Raw genomic sequence first — 20,443 nt, 5'->3', positions numbered from 1 at the left:
TACATTCAGGATTAGATAACACTCTTATCCAGAATGACTTAACATCATCTGGTGAGAGATCCAGCGGCTCAGAGACACTGACAGGGATTTCTGCTTGTTGGGGCGATCAGATCTGCGACCTTTCTATCTCAGGATGCTTTTACCAGCCATTAGCCTCCCCTGCTCAGGTACTCTATATCTTGTATAGACAGGTATTAGAGATAATTTGTCACCTTTGGAACGGGAAATTGGCAATAAAACTCCTTGATTGCATGCAATTCCCCAGAATGAGTTATTGTATTTGCGGAGGTGCACCACACGGATTCTTCACACCCTGAGGAAATCTTATTTCTGAAATATTGGTGATCAATAAATGTCACAAACTGCGGAGAGGAGTGCATCATTATTCATCCAGTTGACTTGCTATGCTCAAACAGTTAGCACCTTGCAAGGTGTGCAGTTTTTCTAATATTCTCATTCATGAGCATTCATTGAAATCAACCAAGCTGCAAGCTGCTGCTGTTTACAGCATAATGGAAGAATGTTGCAGGTTTTTACCAATAATATGCTTTGTAGCTGGCAAAGACACTGAGATCATTTCTGATTAAAGTGCCAACAGGAAAAAAATAAAAAGTCAAAATGTCACAGCATCCACCTTAATGCATCCAAAACAGTTCTCGCTCAATTTAAGGGAAGACCTAATGCAACCTGCTTTGTTTGTCTTGTCTGATGTTCACGTCTCTCTGACTTCTCTCCCACAGCCAAAATTTAATGTGTGGCTCCATCACTAAAACTCAGATAACAAATCATTAGCGCTAATGTAAGTAATTAGTATAATCATGATAAAATAGTATCATAAAAACATCACTCAACAGACCACTGTTAGACTGTAAGACAAAAATGACTGAAAATTTGGAATATGACCAGTTTTTGTTCAGTACTCTGTGTTTCATTATTTTGACAGAACTGAGAAAAGCCAATATTGACCTGAGCACCTATAAAACTGAGACATGAATACAGCACGGCCTGTACCCTCCTGCAAGTTTGATTTGAAATGTGCAAAAGTTTGTCTACTCCATTAAATATGTGCACATGATAATATGCAGTATTTAACCGTAGAGAGTCCAGCACTTCATTAGTTTTTTAAATGTTGTTTTTAATTTTTCTATTCAATTTAGTTTCATTTCAATAAGTTTCTAGAGTTTGCTCCCTTCACTTTAGTTTTTATTGTTTAAAAATGTTACTTTTCATTCATTTTTATTATAATATGGGGACTATTTGTCAGGGGCAAGATTTCAGAAGTTCAGAGTAGGTAATCCAAACCCAACACTTTGTGAAGGCAGATGACTCCCAGTCATGTCGATGCCCAGTCTTGAGAAACATAAGCACCAACACCTCCTCATGCTGGTTGTGTTGATGAATTTGACCAAACTGACAAAGACTAAAAGAAAAGACATTTTCTGTGTATTGTTGTTTTTTTTTTTTTTTTTTTTTTTTTTTTTTTATTATTTTGTTTTATTTCAGTTCGTTTTGTAAATAGCCTACAAAACATCATTTCAGTTAGTTCTTGTTTTTGCTTTTATGTAAAGTGTAGTTTTTAATTTTTATTTCAGTTAACCTAGTTTTAGTTTTTAGTTTAGTTTCAGTTAACTATAATAATCTTGCTATGTAGGGAAGTGTGTAGGTGGGCAACTGCCAATCAACCAAATAGAGGAAGAAGAAGAAGGAGAAGGAGGAGGAGGAGGAGATGAAGAAGAACGAGGTGGGGGAGGAGGAGGAGGAGGAGGAGGAGGAGGAGATGAAGAAGAACGAGGTGGGGGAGGAGGAGGAGGAGGAGGAGGAGGAGGAGGAGGAGGCACTGTGTGCGCCTCCCGGTCAACAGGGGGCGCTGTGGGTCTGTCTTGCCACAGCAGGCAGCAGTGAAAGGTCATCACCAGGCTGCTGTGTTGGTCTCCGAAAACAAGCAGTTCCTCCGCGGTGGCTGCCTGTGTTTGTGAGTGTTTGTGTCCGTCCCTGCAGCGGAGAGCCGAGGATCACCCGGCGGAGGAGCGGCGGCTCAGGCTGCTGCCGGCGGGGCGGAGCGGAGCGGCGGCTTGTAGAGTCCGGCTGCAGCGGTTTGGTGCTGCTCTGCTCGCTGCAGCTGCGGTTTCCCCTCCACAACGTGACTTGTGACCCACTTCGGTAGGTGAGTTGGACCCCCGCCCCTCCCCTCTAAGTGCTTAATGCTGCACATTGCTTTTTGGTAGACCCCTGTTTTGTTCCATGCCATTTTTCTTTAATGTGCACCGCTGGCTGTGCAGAACCGAAACACATCCAGTCACGTCCCCCCCCCCCCCCCCCCCCCCCCCCCCCCCCCCCCCCCCCCCCCCCCCCCCCCCCCCCCAGTCACGTTTAAGAGGAGCGCTCCTCTTAAACACACACACACACACACACACACACACACACACACACGAGTTGCTCCCTGTGATCAGCTAACGTTACTCAGACTTTGACTCAGTTGTCAAGCGACTTCTTTCTGTGTGTGTGTGTGTGTGTGTGTGTGTGTGTGTGTGTCCAGGGCAGTTGCAAGGAATTCTGGGCCCCCTGAAAGAATATCGGTGTGGGCCCCTCTACCCCATTCATTGCCACTTTTTTAACAGTGTGTGGGCCGTAAGAATTGTCATCACCTTTCCCCCCTATACGACGGCACTGTGTGTGTGTGTGTGTGTGTGTGTGTGTGTGTGTGTGTGTGTGTGTGTGTGTGTGTGTGTGTGTGTGTGTGTCAGAGCTGCCACTACATACTAAGCAATAAAAACCTACACCCTGAACCCCTCATGGTCCATGTTGACCTCAGTAGGTCTGAGGTGTGTGTGTGGTGCTCGCACAAGGCTTCATGGTGACCCTGTACATGGAGCTCCACGATATTGTTTTAAAAAAAAAAAAAAAAAAAATCGTATTGCGATTATTTTGATAGATACTGCAATTGCAATAATACTTGAAATTTGGGTGGCAGTGATCAGTTTTGCATCACAATTTTTGTTTTTATCAAAAAAAAAAAAACAAAACAAAACAAAACAAAAAAAAACTATCCATCATGTTTTTTCCTTATGTCTGAATATTATGATATATAGGCCAGGGCATCTCTGTAGTGCCATGAATTTTTATTTATAATTCTACAGGCTATTCTCACATTTTACCTTGGTCAGAAAACTATATCTGCTGTGATTTTGATATTGCACTTATAACTGGAAAATATTTTGATTTTGATACAATATGGTACTTTTTTAAACTCATTTGGTGTCACTGGTGTTGCCGACCACTTTAGCTCTTTTGCATGGTACTAGTTACAAAGCGTGTTCAAGTATTCAGCAGTGTTTCCTCTTTTCATTTAGCAGCGGTGAGCCACCACAGTAAGTGCATGAGTCACCACTGCAAGAGGAAATGTGAAAATGAAATAAATATTGTTATTGAGTCTTTGAAAAAAGTACAGTCAATAGACCATATTCACAAAGCGGCAATTTTTGTCTGACATGACGCTCAGGATGGGAAGCTCAAATGCAGGGTAGGGACCATTACTGAGGACGACATGAGTATACTCTTATATTTCAGGGCTTATTGGGCTGATAGGTGCATATGCTCTAAATGAGATTCAGCCAGTGGTGCTGCCATGGTTAGAGCTTTCTAAGATTTAACACATTGCCAAAATAACGACAAAGAAAGTGTGCAAATGTGTCTGTCCTCTGCAGTGTAAACAAACCAGGGTGAGATGATAATGTTGGCATCATGTAAAAGTCCAGGGCTCAGCAATATATTTTAGTGATATTGTGATATGAAGATGTGTGAGCTAAATGGAAGGCAAGTGATGAATTTTCCTAGAATTTGTACTTGCATTGCTTTTATAGTGAATTGTTGGGTCGGTGACACATTTTGAAACTTAAAACTTGGTTGTGCTTTCCTTTTAATTTGTCTCTCTTCTGTAGAATTCTCTCTCTAGACATAATTTTACATATTTTTGTGTTTGTAGCACAACAAGGAAGGAAGAATGAGAAAGAAGTGAAACAGTCACTTTGAATGTACATATATAGATGTGTGTGTATAAAATTATAAAAAAAAAAAAAAAGTCATGGTTATTTTGTATAGCCATTTTTTCATAACACTTACAGAAAACACACTGTATCATATGTTTACACGATATACATAATGTATATATATTGCTATAGAGATATTAAATTATCCATATCGTGATAGAAGATTTTTTTTCCATATCACATTGCCCTAATATTGCATTATGCTGTCAAAGATATTATGATATGTGATTTTTGCCCTATGTGTGGCTCTGTATCTTTCATAACAACAGAAAAGCATTACTGACTTAGCAGGTTATTGTGGATATGCTGGTGACAGAGCCTGAAACTAATCCATGTTCATCTCTTCCACAGTTTTCTACGACTAACCTCAGACTGGAACGAACCTTCAGCAGCTGGTCGAGCCCAGAACGCAGTCCTGAGACGCTGGCAGCCTTTTGAAATGAGTCTTGAGTAGAATTAAAATCAGCCTGTCTTAAGGGGAAAACGCAAATCCAAAAATGACAATGGATGAGGTCATCACACAAATGAATGAAGAGGTGGCGAAACACGACTCCTCCACAGAGGCACTCCCGACACCTTTACTGATTATATTGTCCCCACCCCCACCTTTCTTACCTGTGCCTGGAGAACCGACCATGTCGTGGGATAGCTGGCATAAGTCTTTTGAAAACTATCTTGAAGCTTTTGGAGAAACAGAGTTGTTCGATTCTGCTAAGTGTGCCCTCTTACAGAACTGCCTTGGACAAGAAGGACAGCGCGTCTATGCAACACTGATCCAGGGAGACACCACCTACGCCGCAGCTACCTCTGCACTCACTGTTCACTTCAGCTCTGCTAACAGTCCTCAAACACACCAACTTAAATTTCAGCAGAGAGCACAGAGGCATGGGGAGACGGTGGAGCAGTTTGTCTCTGCATTGGAGCGACTAGTAAAGCCTTGCAACTTTGGAGATTTGCAAGAGAGACTTGTCCTCAATCAGCTGATTGAGAAAACAAACTGTATGCAGCTCCGAGAAAGACTGTTGGTAGAAAAGGAAACTCTGACGCTGACCGAGGCATTGGCAATTGGTAAAAAGATGGAATCTTCTTTAAATGAATCTGCATCACTCGGCATTCCTTGTGTGAGTGTGGATAGTTTAGATACTGAAGATCATCCTGTTCAAAGAGTGGCAAAAAGGAGGAGGGGGAGGCCAAGAGGCAGCACTAAACGAAAAAAAACTGAGCCTCCCACAACCGGAACAACATCCAGCTCATTTGGACACAAATATAGTGAATATTATTATGGTAATGATAGAGAGTATTATAGCAGTGGTGATGAAAATTGTGGAAATGAGACAGACGAGGAGGAATGTGACAAAGCTAAAGGTTATGAAGGCGGTTGTGGCAATGAAGAAAAGGTTGTAATTTCTCAGTCTAAAACAAAGGGCAATTTCTGCCCCATCTGTGTTGGTAGGAGCTTTGTTAATGCAAACAAGCTGGCCAGACACATGAGGACACACACAAAAGAGAAACCATTCAGCTGTCCGATCTGTGCTATGACCTTTAGCCAGTCCTACCACATGACCAGACATTTGAGAAACCAGCACAGTGCGGGTCAGTATGTCTGCTCTAAATGTGGGACAGGGTTAAAAAGTTGGGCAGAGCTGGCAGATCACAGGAGGACCCACTGCCCTGAACTGCTGTCATGTCCTGACTGTGATAAAAAGTTTGAGAAGAGCAGTCTGTTGACAGATCACATCAAGTCACATAGCGAGGACCACTCAGACCACACAGGGACACACAGATCCCGAAAGTGTGATGGACTCGAAAAACAACAGTCTCACAACAACAATAATTATTCTAGTAATGAGAGAAACTCTAGTGGGAGGGATGAAAATGAAACCGATAATTGCAGTGATAAAGAATGTGCTGGGGATGAGCAAACGGATGCGGACTGTGATACTGATGATGCTAAGGATAAAGAATCCGAAGTCGGTCATGAAATGAAAGATAAAGATGGTAGCAAAGCCAAATCTTATGAAGGTGGCAGTGACAATGAAAAGGTTGTTAACTCCAAGAGTAAAGCAAAGGGACATTTCTGCCCCATCTGTGTTGATAGGAGCTTTGTTAATGCAAACAAGCTGGCCAGACACATGAGGACACACACAAAAGATAAACCATTCAGCTGTCCGATCTGTGCTATGACCTTTAGCCAGTCCTACCACATGACCAGACACTTGAGAAACCAGCACAGTGCGGGTCAGTATGTCTGCTCTAAATGTGGGGAAGACTTAAAAAGTTGGGCAGAGCTGGCAGATCACAAGAGGACTCACTGCCCTGAACTACTCTCATGTCCTGGTTGTGATAAAAAGTTTGAGAAGAGCAGGCTGTTGACAGATCACATCAAGTCACATAGCGAGGACCACTCAGACCACACAGGGACACGCAGATCCCGAAAACTTAACAGGCTAAAAAAACAGCAGTCGCACAACAAAGATGATTATTCCAGTAATGAGAAACATTGTGGTGGGAGGGATGAAAATGAAACTCATAATTGCAGTGATAAAGAGTGTGCTGGGGATGAGCAAACGGATGCAGACTGTGTTACTGATGATGCTAAGGATAAAGGATCTGAAGTGGATCATGAAATGAAAGATAAAGGCAGTGACGAAGCTGAAGGTTTTGAAGGTGGTTGTGGTGATGAAGAAGAGGTTGTCATTTCTAAGACTAAAACAGACCGCCATTTCTGCCCCATCTGTGTTGGTAGGAGCTTTGTTAATGCAAACAAGCTGGCCAGACACATGAGGACGCACACAAAAGAGAAACCATTCAGCTGTCCAATCTGTGCTTTGACCTTTAGCCAGTCCTACCACATGACCAGACATTTGAGAAACCAGCACAGTGCGGGTCAGTATGTCTGCTCTAAATGTGGGAAAGGGTTAAAAAGTTGGGCAGAGCTGGCAGATCACAAGAGGACCCACTGCCCTGAACTACTCTCATGTCCTGACTGTGATAAAAAGTTTGAGAAGAGCAGTCTGTTGACAGATCACATCAAGTCACATAGCGAGGACCACTCAGACCACACAGGGACACGCAGATCCCAAAAGTGTGATGGACTCAAAAAACAACAGTCTCACAACAAAGATAATTATTCTAGTAATGAGAGAAACTCTAGTGGGAGGGATGAAAATGAAACTGATAATTGCAGTGACAAAGAGGGGGGTGAGCTGACGAATGCAGACGTTGATACTGATGATGCTCAGGACAAAGGAACTGAAATAGGTCATAAAATAAAAGATAAAGACTGTGGTGAAACTAAAAGTAATGAAGGTGGCAGTGGTAAAGAAAAGGTGGTTAACTCCAAGAGTAAAACAAAGGGACATTTCTGCCCCATCTGTGTTGATAGGCGCTTCAGAGGGGCAAACAAGCTCGCCAGGCACATGAGGGCCCACACAAAGGAGAAACCATTCAGCTGTCCAGTTTGCGCTATGACCTTTAGCCAGTCCTACCACATGACCAGACACGTAAGAAACCAGCATAGCTTAAGCAACTATATCTGCTCTAAATGTGGGGCAAGTCTTCGTAGCTGGGAGGAACTGAAAAGTCACATGAGGACCCATGTTCCAGCATTAATGTCGTGCCCTGAATGTGATAAAAAGTTCAAATATAAGAGTGCATTGGTAAATCATATCAGAACTCACAACAAGATCCCACCCAACCCCCTGTGCCGAACATGCAATGAGTGTGGTAAAATATTTAGTAGGAAGTATCATTTGAAAAGGCACATAGAAACTCATGGCAAATCAACAAAAACCTTATGGTACAATTGCCCTGATTGTCAGAAGAGCTATTCTGTCCTGAAGAACTTCAACAAACATCTGGAGGACCATCAGAAAGAAAAAAACGGGACTTGTCTCAAGTGTGACCAAACCTTCCCTTGTCCGGAAGAGCTGAAGGCACACATGGAGATTCACAAAACGTCCTATCCCTGTGCCATCTGTGATGAGAAGTTCAAGGAGGAGTGTGAATTGAGGAAGCATGAGCAAGTGCACACAAAAGAAGAGTTTTATTGTTCGTTGTGTGATAAGCACTTCTCCAAACTTAGTCACTACAAGAGACACGTCATGGTCCACGCCAGGCGGGAATCCAAATGTCCGCACTGTGAGAGTGTTTTTCTACAGTTAACAGCTTTGAAATACCACCTGCGCACTCACACTGAAGAAAGACCTTACCAATGTACATGCTGTATTGAAACCTTTACAAAAAATGAAGACCTAGAACGACACTGCCTGAAACATAGAAAATTCAAGAAAGCAAAACCCTACTCGTGTACCCGGTGTGATTACGCTTTTTCCACACTGACGGAGCTGACCGAACACATGAGCTCACACAAGGGAGAGCAGCCAATGAACTGCCCCGACTGCGGTAAGACGTTCCTGAACAAGAACAAGCTGCAAAAACACTTGAGCATCCACACGGGGGAAAGACCTCACCTGTGTTCCCTTTGCGCCAAAGGGTTCCCCTCTGCCGCCAGCCTGAAGCTGCATGTGCTCATCCATACTGGAGACAAACCGTTCAAGTGTTCGCAGTGCAGCAAGAGCTTCAGCTCGTCCAGCGGGCTGCGGCTCCACGGCCGGCAGCACATGGCGGTGCGACCCAGCTACCCGTGTCCTGACTGCGGCAGGACGTACGGTCGCATGACAGAGTTGAAGATGCACCAGCGTTACCACACAGGAGATAAGCCGTATTCGTGCACCTGCTGCAACAAGCGGTTTGTTAGCAAGCACAAGCTGAACGTACACATGAGGATCCACACAGGAGAGAGGCCGTATGCCTGCTCCCACTGTGGACAGACGTTTACACAGACTGGAGACAGGAACAGACACATGAACAAGTACCACAAGTGACACAGGTGTTTCAAAAACACTCCAGTCAAGTTTTGTTTTGTTGCTTTTATTACTGTGTGCCATATAGGTGGCAAAATAACCCCCCCTTGAATTATTCAAGCCCTTATCATTTGTTAAGCTCTTGCCAGTGCCATCCACACAGCAATTCTGTCCCATTGATGTTCACCCATCATCCCCATCCACGTCATCCATTGGCAGCAGGCACCTGAACGCCATAGGAGAGGCCACGGATGAGGGTTTGCTCTCCTCAGTGCTATTCCCGCTCACCTCACTTCCTCACCCACTGCCATCCAGCACATACACCAGAGCTATATCAACTCAGTGTGCACACATCCATTTGCACAAGTCTACCCACCGTTTGCCTCTATGCTTGTCTCGTCCTCCCCATTCTGCCCTTTTCTCACTGATCTGCCCAGTAGGTCTTGGCTAGAAACTGTCATACCTGTGATGGGCATTTGGTGAACCAAATCCACCACCTTGCCCCTTCAGGGTTCACTGGCTCCCTGGTGGACTAGTTCTGCAGAAAGCATAGTTGATTGGTCAGTTAATCAATCAACCAAACATTAACCAATTGAAATTTTGATAATAATTGAGAATATATCTTCTTCTTCTTCTTTTTTCTTTTTTTTTTTCAAGTCAGAACACCCAGTATGGCAGTTCCAGCTTCACAAATGTCATGACTGGCTTTTCTCAGTGCAACTTTCATGCAGCTAGTTATAGGTTCCCACCAAAACCTGTTCTCAACATTCCAAGTGATGACCCGAACTCCATAACAACAAGCTGCCATCCAGTTGCACCATGAAAAGTCAGCCTAAGAGTCTTGGTAAATTGTGATGGGATTTGACATTATTTTTGACGATTCATACACCAAATGAAAAAAATCAGATTAACCAACAATGAAAATAATCACCAGTTGTAGCCTTAGATAAGCTGGGGACCTAAATCCCCCAGTGCTCTTAACATCCTGGCCAAAGTGAATATTATCATCACACACGGACATGAATGACACCAGGAGTAGTTGTTGATGTTGATGTTGCTGCCTTAGAAAAAATGCCTATTTAATTTCCTGTTCCTAGTCATTGTCTACTTAATGAATTAGTTCTTCATTTCACTATTATTTGTTGCTTTTATGTCCTTTTCTTTTATGTTACTTTGTTCACATGGCCACCCTTTATTTGTATGGTCCAATGCTGATACTCGATATCACGTCACTGTAATGTGTCACTTAATAGTTACTGAGTGTCAGGTGATACTCTTGTGTGAAACGAGGTCTTTAGATATTCACTGTCCTGGATAGGGCTAAATATGGGATCAGGTTTAGTGTTTGATAGTGGTTAAAATGCAGAGTAGGCAAATCATATTTCATTTTTTGTTAACTGGATAAATGAGTATTAACATTGGACTATCCAAATAAAGTGTTACTGCTTACACTGCTCCTTACTCATTATTATAGATCTTTGCATTTAATTTACTGTGTAAACTAAACACTTTGTAACCGTGTTTGGAGAAGTGCCATAAAAATAAAGATTCATACTGTTCTATTTTAGTCAGTAATTGTAAGATCAATATTTTGAAGACGGTTTTGAGAATTTTTTAGAAGAATGTGGAAGAAATGATTTCCTGAATTTCTCGTAGAAGCCATCAGTCAAAGCTTCTCTGTTATCAGCTGATTTCACAAAGACATCAAATATGAGTCCATAACAGGTGGAAACGAACATGTGCATGTAGAAGCCTCTGTCATACCTGAAACATTTTACAACTGATAATTACCTGAAGCCATTTCCTATGCTAATTGCTTTGTCAGCACGTCTTCAGTCAGACATTTCAGTTTTGACCATTTTATGAAAAGGATCAGACAGCAGAGAAAGGAAACAAAGGTCCAAGGCGATGTTTTGCATTCTCGATTCATGCTGCAGAGGTTAACAGCAATGAGGAACTTACCTCTTTAAAGCCTGTTGTCAGGCTGAGTTGCAACAACAAGGATTTTATCCAGCATTAAACTGTTTGTTAAACTTAGATTAATTTAATTGGGAGTAAATTCAAGCCTGAAGTTTAAATTGTAATTAAAGATTAACCCTCAACTGTTACTAATTTAAACAGCCTCAAGATCTCACAAATATTCATTATTTTAAGTTGTGTGTGTGTGTGTCTCTGTTTCACTCTTCTGTCCCCCTCATGTATATAAACAGGGAGGACAAAAAATTAGAAACACCTCTATATAATGTAATCCAGTACAAGACCCCTGCAAACTACAGCCTCAATAATAACCATCAGATTTACACATTCTCCACTATGTCAACGAAAACTGAACATTATAAACTTTCTTAAAAAGTAAAATTTATGGCAGAGCTGTTCCATTAACTGCATTAGATTGTACAGGTGGACCTGATAAAATGGTCACACACGCACATACATATATATTTATTTTTGATGTTATGTATATGTACATATGGAGAGAGAGACATAGTTACAATATTTTATAATTGTAAATAAAATCAGTTGCTACAAAAGAATTCAGAGATATTAAGTTGACTGAATTGAATTGTCACAATTCTGCATTAAGAGTCGTGAGGAGGGAAAAGTTCACAGTTGTGGGAAAATCTCACAATCTCACATTTGTGAGTAAGTCACAGATGCGAGAAAAAAACAAGTCATTCAGCTGCGAGAAAAAGAAACAGTTCTGTTATTAACAACTGTGAGAAAGTCACTGTTCCAAGTTTTTAATCACAACTGTGAGAAACTGAAGGTCAGTCTTCTGAGATATAAAATCCTCCACTGCTAGAAATAAATACAATTCAGAGTTAAGTCACCAAAACCTCACAGCTGAGCTTTTGTGGTGGGAATGGGCCTCTAATCATTTGGTATTTTACCAGGCCTGTCACAGTCAAGACAAAAAAAAAAAAAGAAATATTTGGTCATGGATATTTCTCCATACAGGAAGGGGGTGAGGGTGGGTGAGTTTTTTTTTTTTTTTTTTTTTTTAAACACAAATACCTGTCTATCTGCCATTTCACACAGAGCTAAGACAGTGCAAACTAGTCTGACAAACTGGTTTGCACTAAGAGAAATCAGTGAGCCCATACCTGACAGTGTCCCTCTCTGGGAAATGGATCAGTCTTCTCTGCTGCAACCCCAGATTTACATTTAAATTGACAAGACCCGTATTAAATATCTAATTCTACAGTTGTAAGCTGTAGCTGTTTTGTGTACTTACACCATGTGATGCTCCAAAAACACGTTCTTTAGTCGCAGGGTCATTTCTGACCAGCAGATATTGCAGTCAGACTCTGGTTGTCACTGAGTCGGGGGTGAGGGAGATAATGATGATGGGCTCAGGGAATGAAATTGGTATTATATTTTATAAATCTGGGCTTTGAGAGGTGCTGCAGGAGCATATAGAGCTATTTTTTATTACTACACGTGCCTGGATTTCTCTATTTTCTCCCTTCTATTCTCTCTTTTCCCATCTGAGATCCGACCCTTTTCTTTCTTTGTTTATTTGTTGAACCCAAGGATATTGTTAGATTTCAGGATAATGACAAACAGCCTGATATTTTTTGTTTGTTTGTTTGTTATGTTGTGTAGGCTATGTGTATGTTTTATGAAATTTTACTGTGACTGACATTGGTGTGTTATTCGACATAGATCTTCCAGCCTCTAAATTTTTAACATTGGTTTCTCACATTTACATGCATTATGTAAGCGTTTTATACATACTTAAGAATAAAATGTTCATTAAAAACACTTAATTTGTGCAGCAGTGATTCCTCATCGGCTCCACGGGTGCTGTTGTGTCCTGATTTGTTGATGGTTGTCGCTGCTGTCAAAGTTAAGGATGTTGTGTTTGACATATGCAGTGGTGTTGTTTTGAAATCACTGAAGGAAGTGTAGAACCTGAGATGGATGCGCATAGTCGTCAACACTATTTAAATTAATTACACACTACTAGGTTTACTGATCTATAAGTAAAACGTAGGTAAATGTGTAACCTGGCAGCTACGATATGGAAACAACAGCGCACTGTATCCTCCGGTACAGTAGGGGGCGGTGTTAAAGAGGCAACGTTTGGCAATTTTAGGGGAATGAGATTGTTCAGAACTTAAATGACTTGGTGTTGGATGAAATATTATCATCAATTAATTGTGTATGGAAAGAGGGGGCTCTCCCTAGCTTGTGGAAACAAGTGGTGGTGGTTCCAATTCTAAAACCTGGGAAAGATGCTTCCAGAGCTGAATCTTATAGACCTATTGCATTAACCCAGTGCTTTGTAAAATCATGGAAAGGATGGTCACAGATAGATTAGTGTACAAATTAGAGAAAGCAGGATGGTTCACTTGCAGAAGAAGTACAATGGATTCTGTGATCTCCCTTGATACTGATGTAAAGAAAGCACTGACTAACAAGGAAGTACCAATGGCAGTTTTTCTAGACATTGAAAAGGCATATGATATGCTGTGGAAAGAAGGTTTGGTTATTAAATTCTATGAGGCTTGAATAAGAGGACGTATGTTAAATTGGATAAAGAACTTTCTGCAAAACAGGAGAATTCAAGTGAGAATTGGAAACTCTTTCTCTGAGGGAGCAAACATTGAAAATGGCACCCCCCAGGGGAGTGTAATAGGTCCAGTTTTATTTAATATAATGATAAATGATATATTTCAAGATATTGATTCTGGCTTTGGGCTTTCTCTGTTTGTGGATGACAGTGCCATCTGGAAAAGAGGAACAAATGTAAAAATGATTACTCAGCAGATTCAGGGGTCTCTGAATAAAATAGTTGCTTGGGGTGAGAAGTGAGGATTTAAGATGTCTGTAGAAAAGTCAAAATATATGGTCTTTGGTAACAAGAAAGTGGAATGTGGTGGATTTAGAATATATGGACAAACATTGGAAAGAGCGAAAATGTTCAAATTTTTAGGAGTTTATTTTGAAACTTACTTGGAAAAACCAGATAAATCATGTTGTTAACAAGTGTGAAAAAGTGATCAATGTTATGCGATCTCTGTCAAGCTGCTCTTGGGGTGCGGACAGAGACACCCAAATTTTGATTTATAGAGCAATGATGTCAAGACTTGACTATGGTTGTTTATGTTTTGGATCTGCAGCTAAATTGTTGTTAAAGAAACTGGATGTAATTCAAGCAAAAGCTCTGAGAGTATGCTGTGGGGCCCTGCGTACTACCCCAATCCCAGCTTTACTTGTTGAGATAGGAGAAACACCATTATCATTGAGAGAAACTTGGAATGCGGTACATAGTGAAATTGAAAGGATATCAAGGTGAACATCCAACAAAATCTGTGATGAATGATGCTTGGGAGTGGGGAGCGGTAAAAGTTAAATAGGAAAGCTTTGTGTTTAATATGTGCAGAAAATTGGAGAAGCTAAGATTGGGAGAAGGAGTGGCCCCTCGTGTCTTCTGGCTAGTTGTACCACCGTGGCTCCTGCCCACTCCAGAGGTGGATTTTAGCATTTTGAATCATATGAAATCTGTTAAGAGCATTGCCTATAAAAGTATGGTGAAACAAAGGTTGGAAACTAAGTGGGGAGGTTTTCTTCAAATTTATACGGACGGGGCTAAAGAGCCTAAGAGTGACAGAGCTGGTTTTGGTTTTTTTGTTCCAGAATGTGACATTGTAAAGGTCATCCGAATGTCTGAGGGGGCGTCAGTCTATACAACAGAGCTGACTGCTATTATCTGGGCACCAAAGTGGGTGGAGGAGGTCAGACCAGAGAAGGCTGTTATCTGCTCTGATTCAGCATCAGTCTTAGAAACTTTGGAAAAGAGGAATTCAGGTGCCCGACCAGATCTTGTGATAGAACTATTGATTCTGTTGAATGGGATTGAAAAGGCTGGAGTGTCATTGGGGTTTCTCTGGGTGCCTGCCCATGTGGGGGTGGATGGAAACAAGACTGCAGATATGGCAGCTATACTGGCTCTAAGAAGAAAGACTGATTTGCTGGTGTGTATGGGTGTGAGTGAATGGCGATCTGTCATCAAAGATAATTGCACAGCACTGTGGCAGAAGCAGTGGGAGAATGAGGAGAAAAGACGCCATTTTTTCTCCATTCAGAACAGTGTAACCACTAAACCATGCTGTCTTGGAAAATGAAGGAGGCAAACTGCAATTATGACAAGACTCAGGTTAGGACATTGTGGATTGGCATGGGATCTTTCAAAGATGGGGAAACACAAGGATGGGCTCTGCAGGATCTGCAACAAACAACAGACTGTGGAACACGTCTTGATGGAATATGTCCATTATATAAGGAGCAAAGAAGGAAGTTGTTTGCTGTGGTATCAGATACAGGAATAGATCATGTATCTCTTCAGCACCTTTTAAACCCATCAGGAAACCAGTCCAAAATGATCAACGCAGTCCTGGATTTTATTTCAGCAACAGGAGTTCTTTCCATTTGAAGCATTTCCGTGATTAACCGGTGAGAGGCAGCAATGTGCCGCAAGGCATCTAGCCTGCCGGAAATAAAGAGGAAGAAGAATCTTAAGAGAAAAAACACTGAGAAAAAACCGTCGGCTAAGTAATATTTTTGGTTCATATTTATCTCCTTATCTAGATCTTTTGACGAAGCTAAGGTAATAACTCATGTTACTGATGACTGATGACAAAAAGGCGGTCAGTTTTAGACTTAATCGTCTTAAGCACAAGCCAGAAATCAACATTGGGAGTGTAACGTTAGCTTTAGCCACTAGCTCTATAGTTTAACCAGCTACAGCTACTGGACCAACATCACATGCCTCACTCCGTATAAAATGTTTTGGGGGTGCAGATGCAGAAAGTAAAACAGCTTTACCTGCTCTGTCCTCGCCCAGCATATTTTCACATACAGTTTAGTTAAATGCGCAGTGCTGTGTTTTACGTCCCTGCTTTCAACACGGTGACTGTATTAGCAGCAGCTGTCTCAAGCACATCTTAATGGAAAACCGAGCCTCACACAGGACTTACAGTTTGTGGTCACTGGCACAGAAATGCTCCTAAGTTAAAGATTTAAAAAGTCCAGACAAAACCTTCTCTTCTTAACTCTGGAGTGAGAACATTTTTCACCCACCAAGGCTACCTGGAGTTGTTGGAGAAGGAACTTTTGTTGGTTGTCAACTTGTTTCCTATAAGCAGCCCTGATGACTGCTCTGGGCTACTTCACTGCTGCCAGTGAGCAGGATGCAACCTGGATTTATACAGCAGAGCAGTCCAGACCTCAGACAAGCAGCGTACTCAGCGGAGAGGAGGCCAGACAGTTCTACGAGAGTTTAACAAAAGACGATGAAGGACCGGAGAAGCAGAGGAGCACGGCTGGCCAGAGACAAGATGGGAGAGTGCAACAGAGTAGACAGGGAAGCAGAGAGAGCAGCAGAAGAGTGAGGAGGAGGAGAAATAACCATAGAGACGTGCAGCAGGGTCAGACAGATACTGCTGTGGAAAGAGGGATTGATGGTGAAGGTGAAGGCGTCCAGAGGGGAACGGTAACAAGACAGGGAAGTGACTCTGAAAGGTCAACAGAGCTGCAGGGGCTGAAGCTGCTGCGCTGCGCCCAGGAGGGAGACCTGTCTGGTCTGAGAGAGCTGCTGTCCAGAGGCGTGGACATCAACTTTCAGGTAGAGGACTGACTACTCTGTGTGTTTGTGTGAATCAGATGTGTGTAGGGGTTAAACTGTTCATTTTAATCGACTTCTGGTGGTTTTTCACGTGTTTTTCTCTCCAGGATAGTTTCTTCTGGACAGCTGTGATGTGTGCGAGCTGGGCAGGACAGAGGGCTGCCCTGAGGCTGCTGCTGCAGCGAGGAGCAGCCTGGGTCGGGGTGGTTGACACACAAGGCAGGGATGCCCGGGAACTGGCTTTGGCAGGTCCGCAATTCCTGTTGGGAATCACAGTGATCCAACAATTTGATTTAATCAAGATTTACAATGTCACAATTTGATTTAATCACAGTTCTGCAGTTTATCAGGTTTCAGTCATCAACTGCAATTTGTGATGTTTGTGTTTTCCATTGATAAATGCCAAAAATTCTAAAAGTACTTGACATGATTCAAAAAATAACTTGAATCAAGTAATTCAGTTTCACCTCATTTTACGTGTATAGATCACCTGAACAAGCACCATATTATTTGTTTTGTAGAGTCAAACAAAATGATCTAACATAAGCGCAATTTCAACAATAGCCTAATTGTGAAAACCGTGAATTGTGAAGCGATCGTGTGACGACTTGTTGTGTCTTTAGCATTTTCAGTACACTCTAATAAATAATTAAATTGTATATGGGATCAGTACAAATAAAACAAGTTGTTTGATTGGACTCTAGAAAGGAAATAATGACCTTAAGGACTAATAAGTAAATGCAGTGTATGTGCAACTCTGTTGGCTTTGCTCCAGTATTACAGGAGTCTATCTCTTGCATCTTTGTAATGTTGCGGCTGTGTCAATGAAGTGACGCACAAATAAACAAACAAATAAATAAATAAATAAAATGATACACTTTAATTGTTGTGAGGAAAACAATTGGAGTCTTATGCTGAAACAATCTGTTCCTCCGCCCTCAGTGTGCATGCTGTTAGGCTCATCTGGTGTCTTGTGTTTGTTTCCCCAGCTGGCCACCAGGGGGTGTTGGAGGAGTTGGAGAGCTTTGGAAGAAGTGCACAGCAGGACACACGACCTGACAGCAGGTTAGCAATATCACAAGCCTTGATCTGTGTTTAAATACTTTTTGGAAACCCAACCAAATCTAAATGAGATTACATAATCGGAGCATTGTATTTATTACAGTAGGACTTTTCATACATTTCCTCTCATTTGAAATTAGTATTTTGGTGGGGAGCTTTGTATTGTGCTTTAATACTGCGGGCCAGTGTTTCAATCAAATCAATCATATCAATCAAATCAACTTTACTGTCCCGAAGGAAATTTGTCTTGGGCACAAATGCATACTGTTGCAGATAAAAACAAACCTTTAACTTGTAACTCAGTGTCTTCATCCTAATGAAGCCTGTATGTTTAAAGAAAATGCCAGTGATTTTGCATGTTCGGCATAATATTTTCCTAATGTACATATTTAAAGTTTATGCTAATCTTTTCCCAAAGCAAGTAGTCATATTTTAGGACTCCACTATCCTTTAACTAATTTTTATCCAGTCACTGTTTTCCACTCATTTCACTACGATACAGAAATGAACTTTCAGACTTTAAAACTTTCTTCACACAAGTATTCCATCACTGTAATAAAGTCAATCGTTTTAGTTTTCCTAAAAGCAGCAGCACCAGTAAATAGTCCCCAGGGACCGTTTGCTTAATGCAGTGAATTATCAGTTTTTGGTATGGTTGGTATTATGGTTTTTGTGTGGCCACAGCAGAGTTAGCCACAAAGACAGAACACTGTAAGGTGGCTGTTTCATCCAAAAATTTGAGAGATGAGGGATTTTAATTATTATATGCTGTGAAATCTTTGGTACCCCTGCATGATTTCTAAAATAGTTTGTTGCATAGTTTGTGTTTATATGATTGATGATTTAAATAAAGGAGTTTTTGTTGAATGGGTTATTATTATTTTTTTTTTATATGGTACTGAAAATTGTACCATATAATGGTACAATTTTCACTGGTATTGGTATCAACTATCAAACTTCGGCTATAAACTATTTCTGTTGAGACACCCTGAATACCCTCAGATTCATGCAGTATACACCACATTCAGCCAGATGCTGTTCACATTCATGCACCTCTCATATTGTTTGTGTGTTTTCTTCTCAGTGCCCCCGAGCCCCAGTGGTGTCATGTGTGTGAGAGCCAGTACAGCAGCAGTTTGTCGTCACATCTCTCCTCCACCCTGCACCAGTTCAGCCTGCGCCATCCTCAGCCCACCCCCCACTACTGTCTGCCCCCCTCCAGCGCCAGCTACAAGATGATGGTTCGCTGTGGCTGGAACCCAAGAGCAGGGCTGGGGCCTGAGGGAGCGGGGCCCATGCAGCCTGTGCCAACTGTGCTGAAGAGAGACCAGAAAGGCTTGGGCTATGGACCAATGAAAAGAGCCAAAGTTACTCACTTCCAGGCCAAGGATCACGAAGCAGTGAAAGCATCATCCAAGGAGAAGGAGGAGAGGGCAGGGAGGGGAAAGAGGAAAGAAGAAAGCAAAAGAAAGGAGGAAAAGGATAAAAACTGGGAAAGAGATTTTCGTGCCTCTTTTTATCTTTGACATCTGTTCCCAGATTTGACTTTATTACACTTGATGTTGAACTCGTGTTTACTTAACTCCCGGAAAGTATCTGATTGAAAAATTATTTACTTCCCTTAAAAGACTGCACAGTGGATATTGGGCTGCTTTCTGTTCAAATATTTAGGTGTTATTGAAGTAGCTGAGAGTTTGTTTTTTTTTATTTGAGCGTAATCTGAATGCTACTGATAATCTACCTCAAAGCTGATAATCACTGTGCTTTTATAGAATGAGTGGCACCAATGTGTGCAGGTTATGTAATGACCCAATAAAGTGGCACTGAGTCATTTGCTCTTTATTGGGATTGTGTTTGCTATATGTTATCAACCTTCTAAGACAGCTATTAAAACTACAGCCTTGCCCTGAAAACCCCTTGCTGTTTGTGATACTTGCTTCCTGTGTGTGATCCAGCCTCTCCTGTTCTAATCAACATGTGAAGAGGCAGTTTTATTTCCATGGCAAATAGCATTGCACACTTGTTTTGTATAAGTGAAACAAACTGTCTCAAGTATTAAGTGGCCAAAAGTATGTAAGATTTGTCTTTTGGACTAAAATGGTTTTGAAAGTTGACTTCTGAGAGCAATTTTCTCCTTTTAGCACAATATGCCACTGCCCAATAGTTGAAGCCTCACGAGAGCTCTACAAGGAGTAGGCTAACTTCTCCCTTAGTAGTGCCACATTACCAGCAGAAACATGACTCAGCTATCCATGCTTAGCGTGCCATATCACCATTAAGGTCAAAAGTGATTAAGGCTTTTATCTCCTTACAACTACACCAAAGGTCTCATGCATGCTAAATTGCAGCAGGCAGCTTTTTAGGCCGCCCTGACGTAAAAATAACGTCATCCAAATGCTTGCCTCTTTTTAGTTGTTGCCTCTGTGTTGAAGAACTGACTTTTAGACTTTACTGAAAAAAGTATCCCAGGCAAGTCATAGCCCTGTAACCGGTGAGCCTCAAACCCTAGTTCACAGCTCTGTGATGTTTTTGTCCCATTAAATTATATTGTTTTGACCCTTTATTCTTTTTACTCTTGATTCCTTAAACATTTTGCATATTGATTGTTGTTGCACTTGATAATATGTTTTATATCAACTTACATAAAATATAATTGTGCCACAAACAGCAAACATTATAGTATCTATCTTTGGAAAATCATTAACCCAGTACTACTCAGACTTCTCAAACTTTTTTTTGCAGGGTTTTGATTAGAATTTGTCAACAAGGCTACAATAAAATGACACAATTGACATCAATAATTTTCTGCTTTTTTTAATCAGCATTTGGCCTACTGATAT

General features: G+C 41.5%; 2 protein-coding genes across 3 annotated transcripts; both read left to right on the top strand.

The window, feature by feature from the left end:
- The first annotated feature begins 1,908 nt into the window (after nt 1-1,908).
- LOC115370363 (zinc finger protein 208-like) lies at nt 1,909-10,473 on the top strand. 2 transcript variants are annotated; one of them, XM_030067468.1, is made up of 2 exons: nt 1,909-2,160; nt 4,398-10,473. In XM_030067468.1, the coding sequence occupies exon 2, from the start codon at nt 4,544-4,546 to the stop codon at nt 8,930-8,932; it is 4,389 nt and encodes a 1,462-aa protein (XP_029923328.1). In that variant the 5' UTR covers nt 1,909-2,160; nt 4,398-4,543; the 3' UTR covers nt 8,933-10,473. The 2 variants fall into 2 exon arrangements, with proteins under 2 accessions (XP_029923328.1, XP_029923254.1); XM_030067394.1 differs by having other exon boundaries at nt 1,909-2,164.
- Nucleotides 10,474-15,395: 4,922 nt separating this feature from the next.
- gpank1 (G patch domain and ankyrin repeats 1) lies at nt 15,396-19,519 on the top strand. Its single transcript, XM_030067932.1, has 4 exons — nt 15,396-16,541; nt 16,649-16,790; nt 17,531-17,606; nt 18,688-19,519. The coding sequence occupies exons 1-4, from the start codon at nt 16,068-16,070 to the stop codon at nt 19,127-19,129; spliced, it is 1,134 nt and encodes a 377-aa protein (XP_029923792.1). The 5' UTR covers nt 15,396-16,067; the 3' UTR covers nt 19,130-19,519.
- The last annotated feature ends 924 nt before the right edge of the window (nt 19,520-20,443 follow it).

The sequence above is a fragment of the Myripristis murdjan genome, chromosome 1 (genome assembly GCF_902150065.1).
Source record: "Myripristis murdjan chromosome 1, fMyrMur1.1, whole genome shotgun sequence".
NCBI classification, from domain to species: Eukaryota; Metazoa; Chordata; class Actinopteri; order Holocentriformes; family Holocentridae; genus Myripristis; species Myripristis murdjan.
Note: the sequence above shows the minus strand (reverse complement) of the source record. Positions and strands in the feature narration are given on the sequence as shown.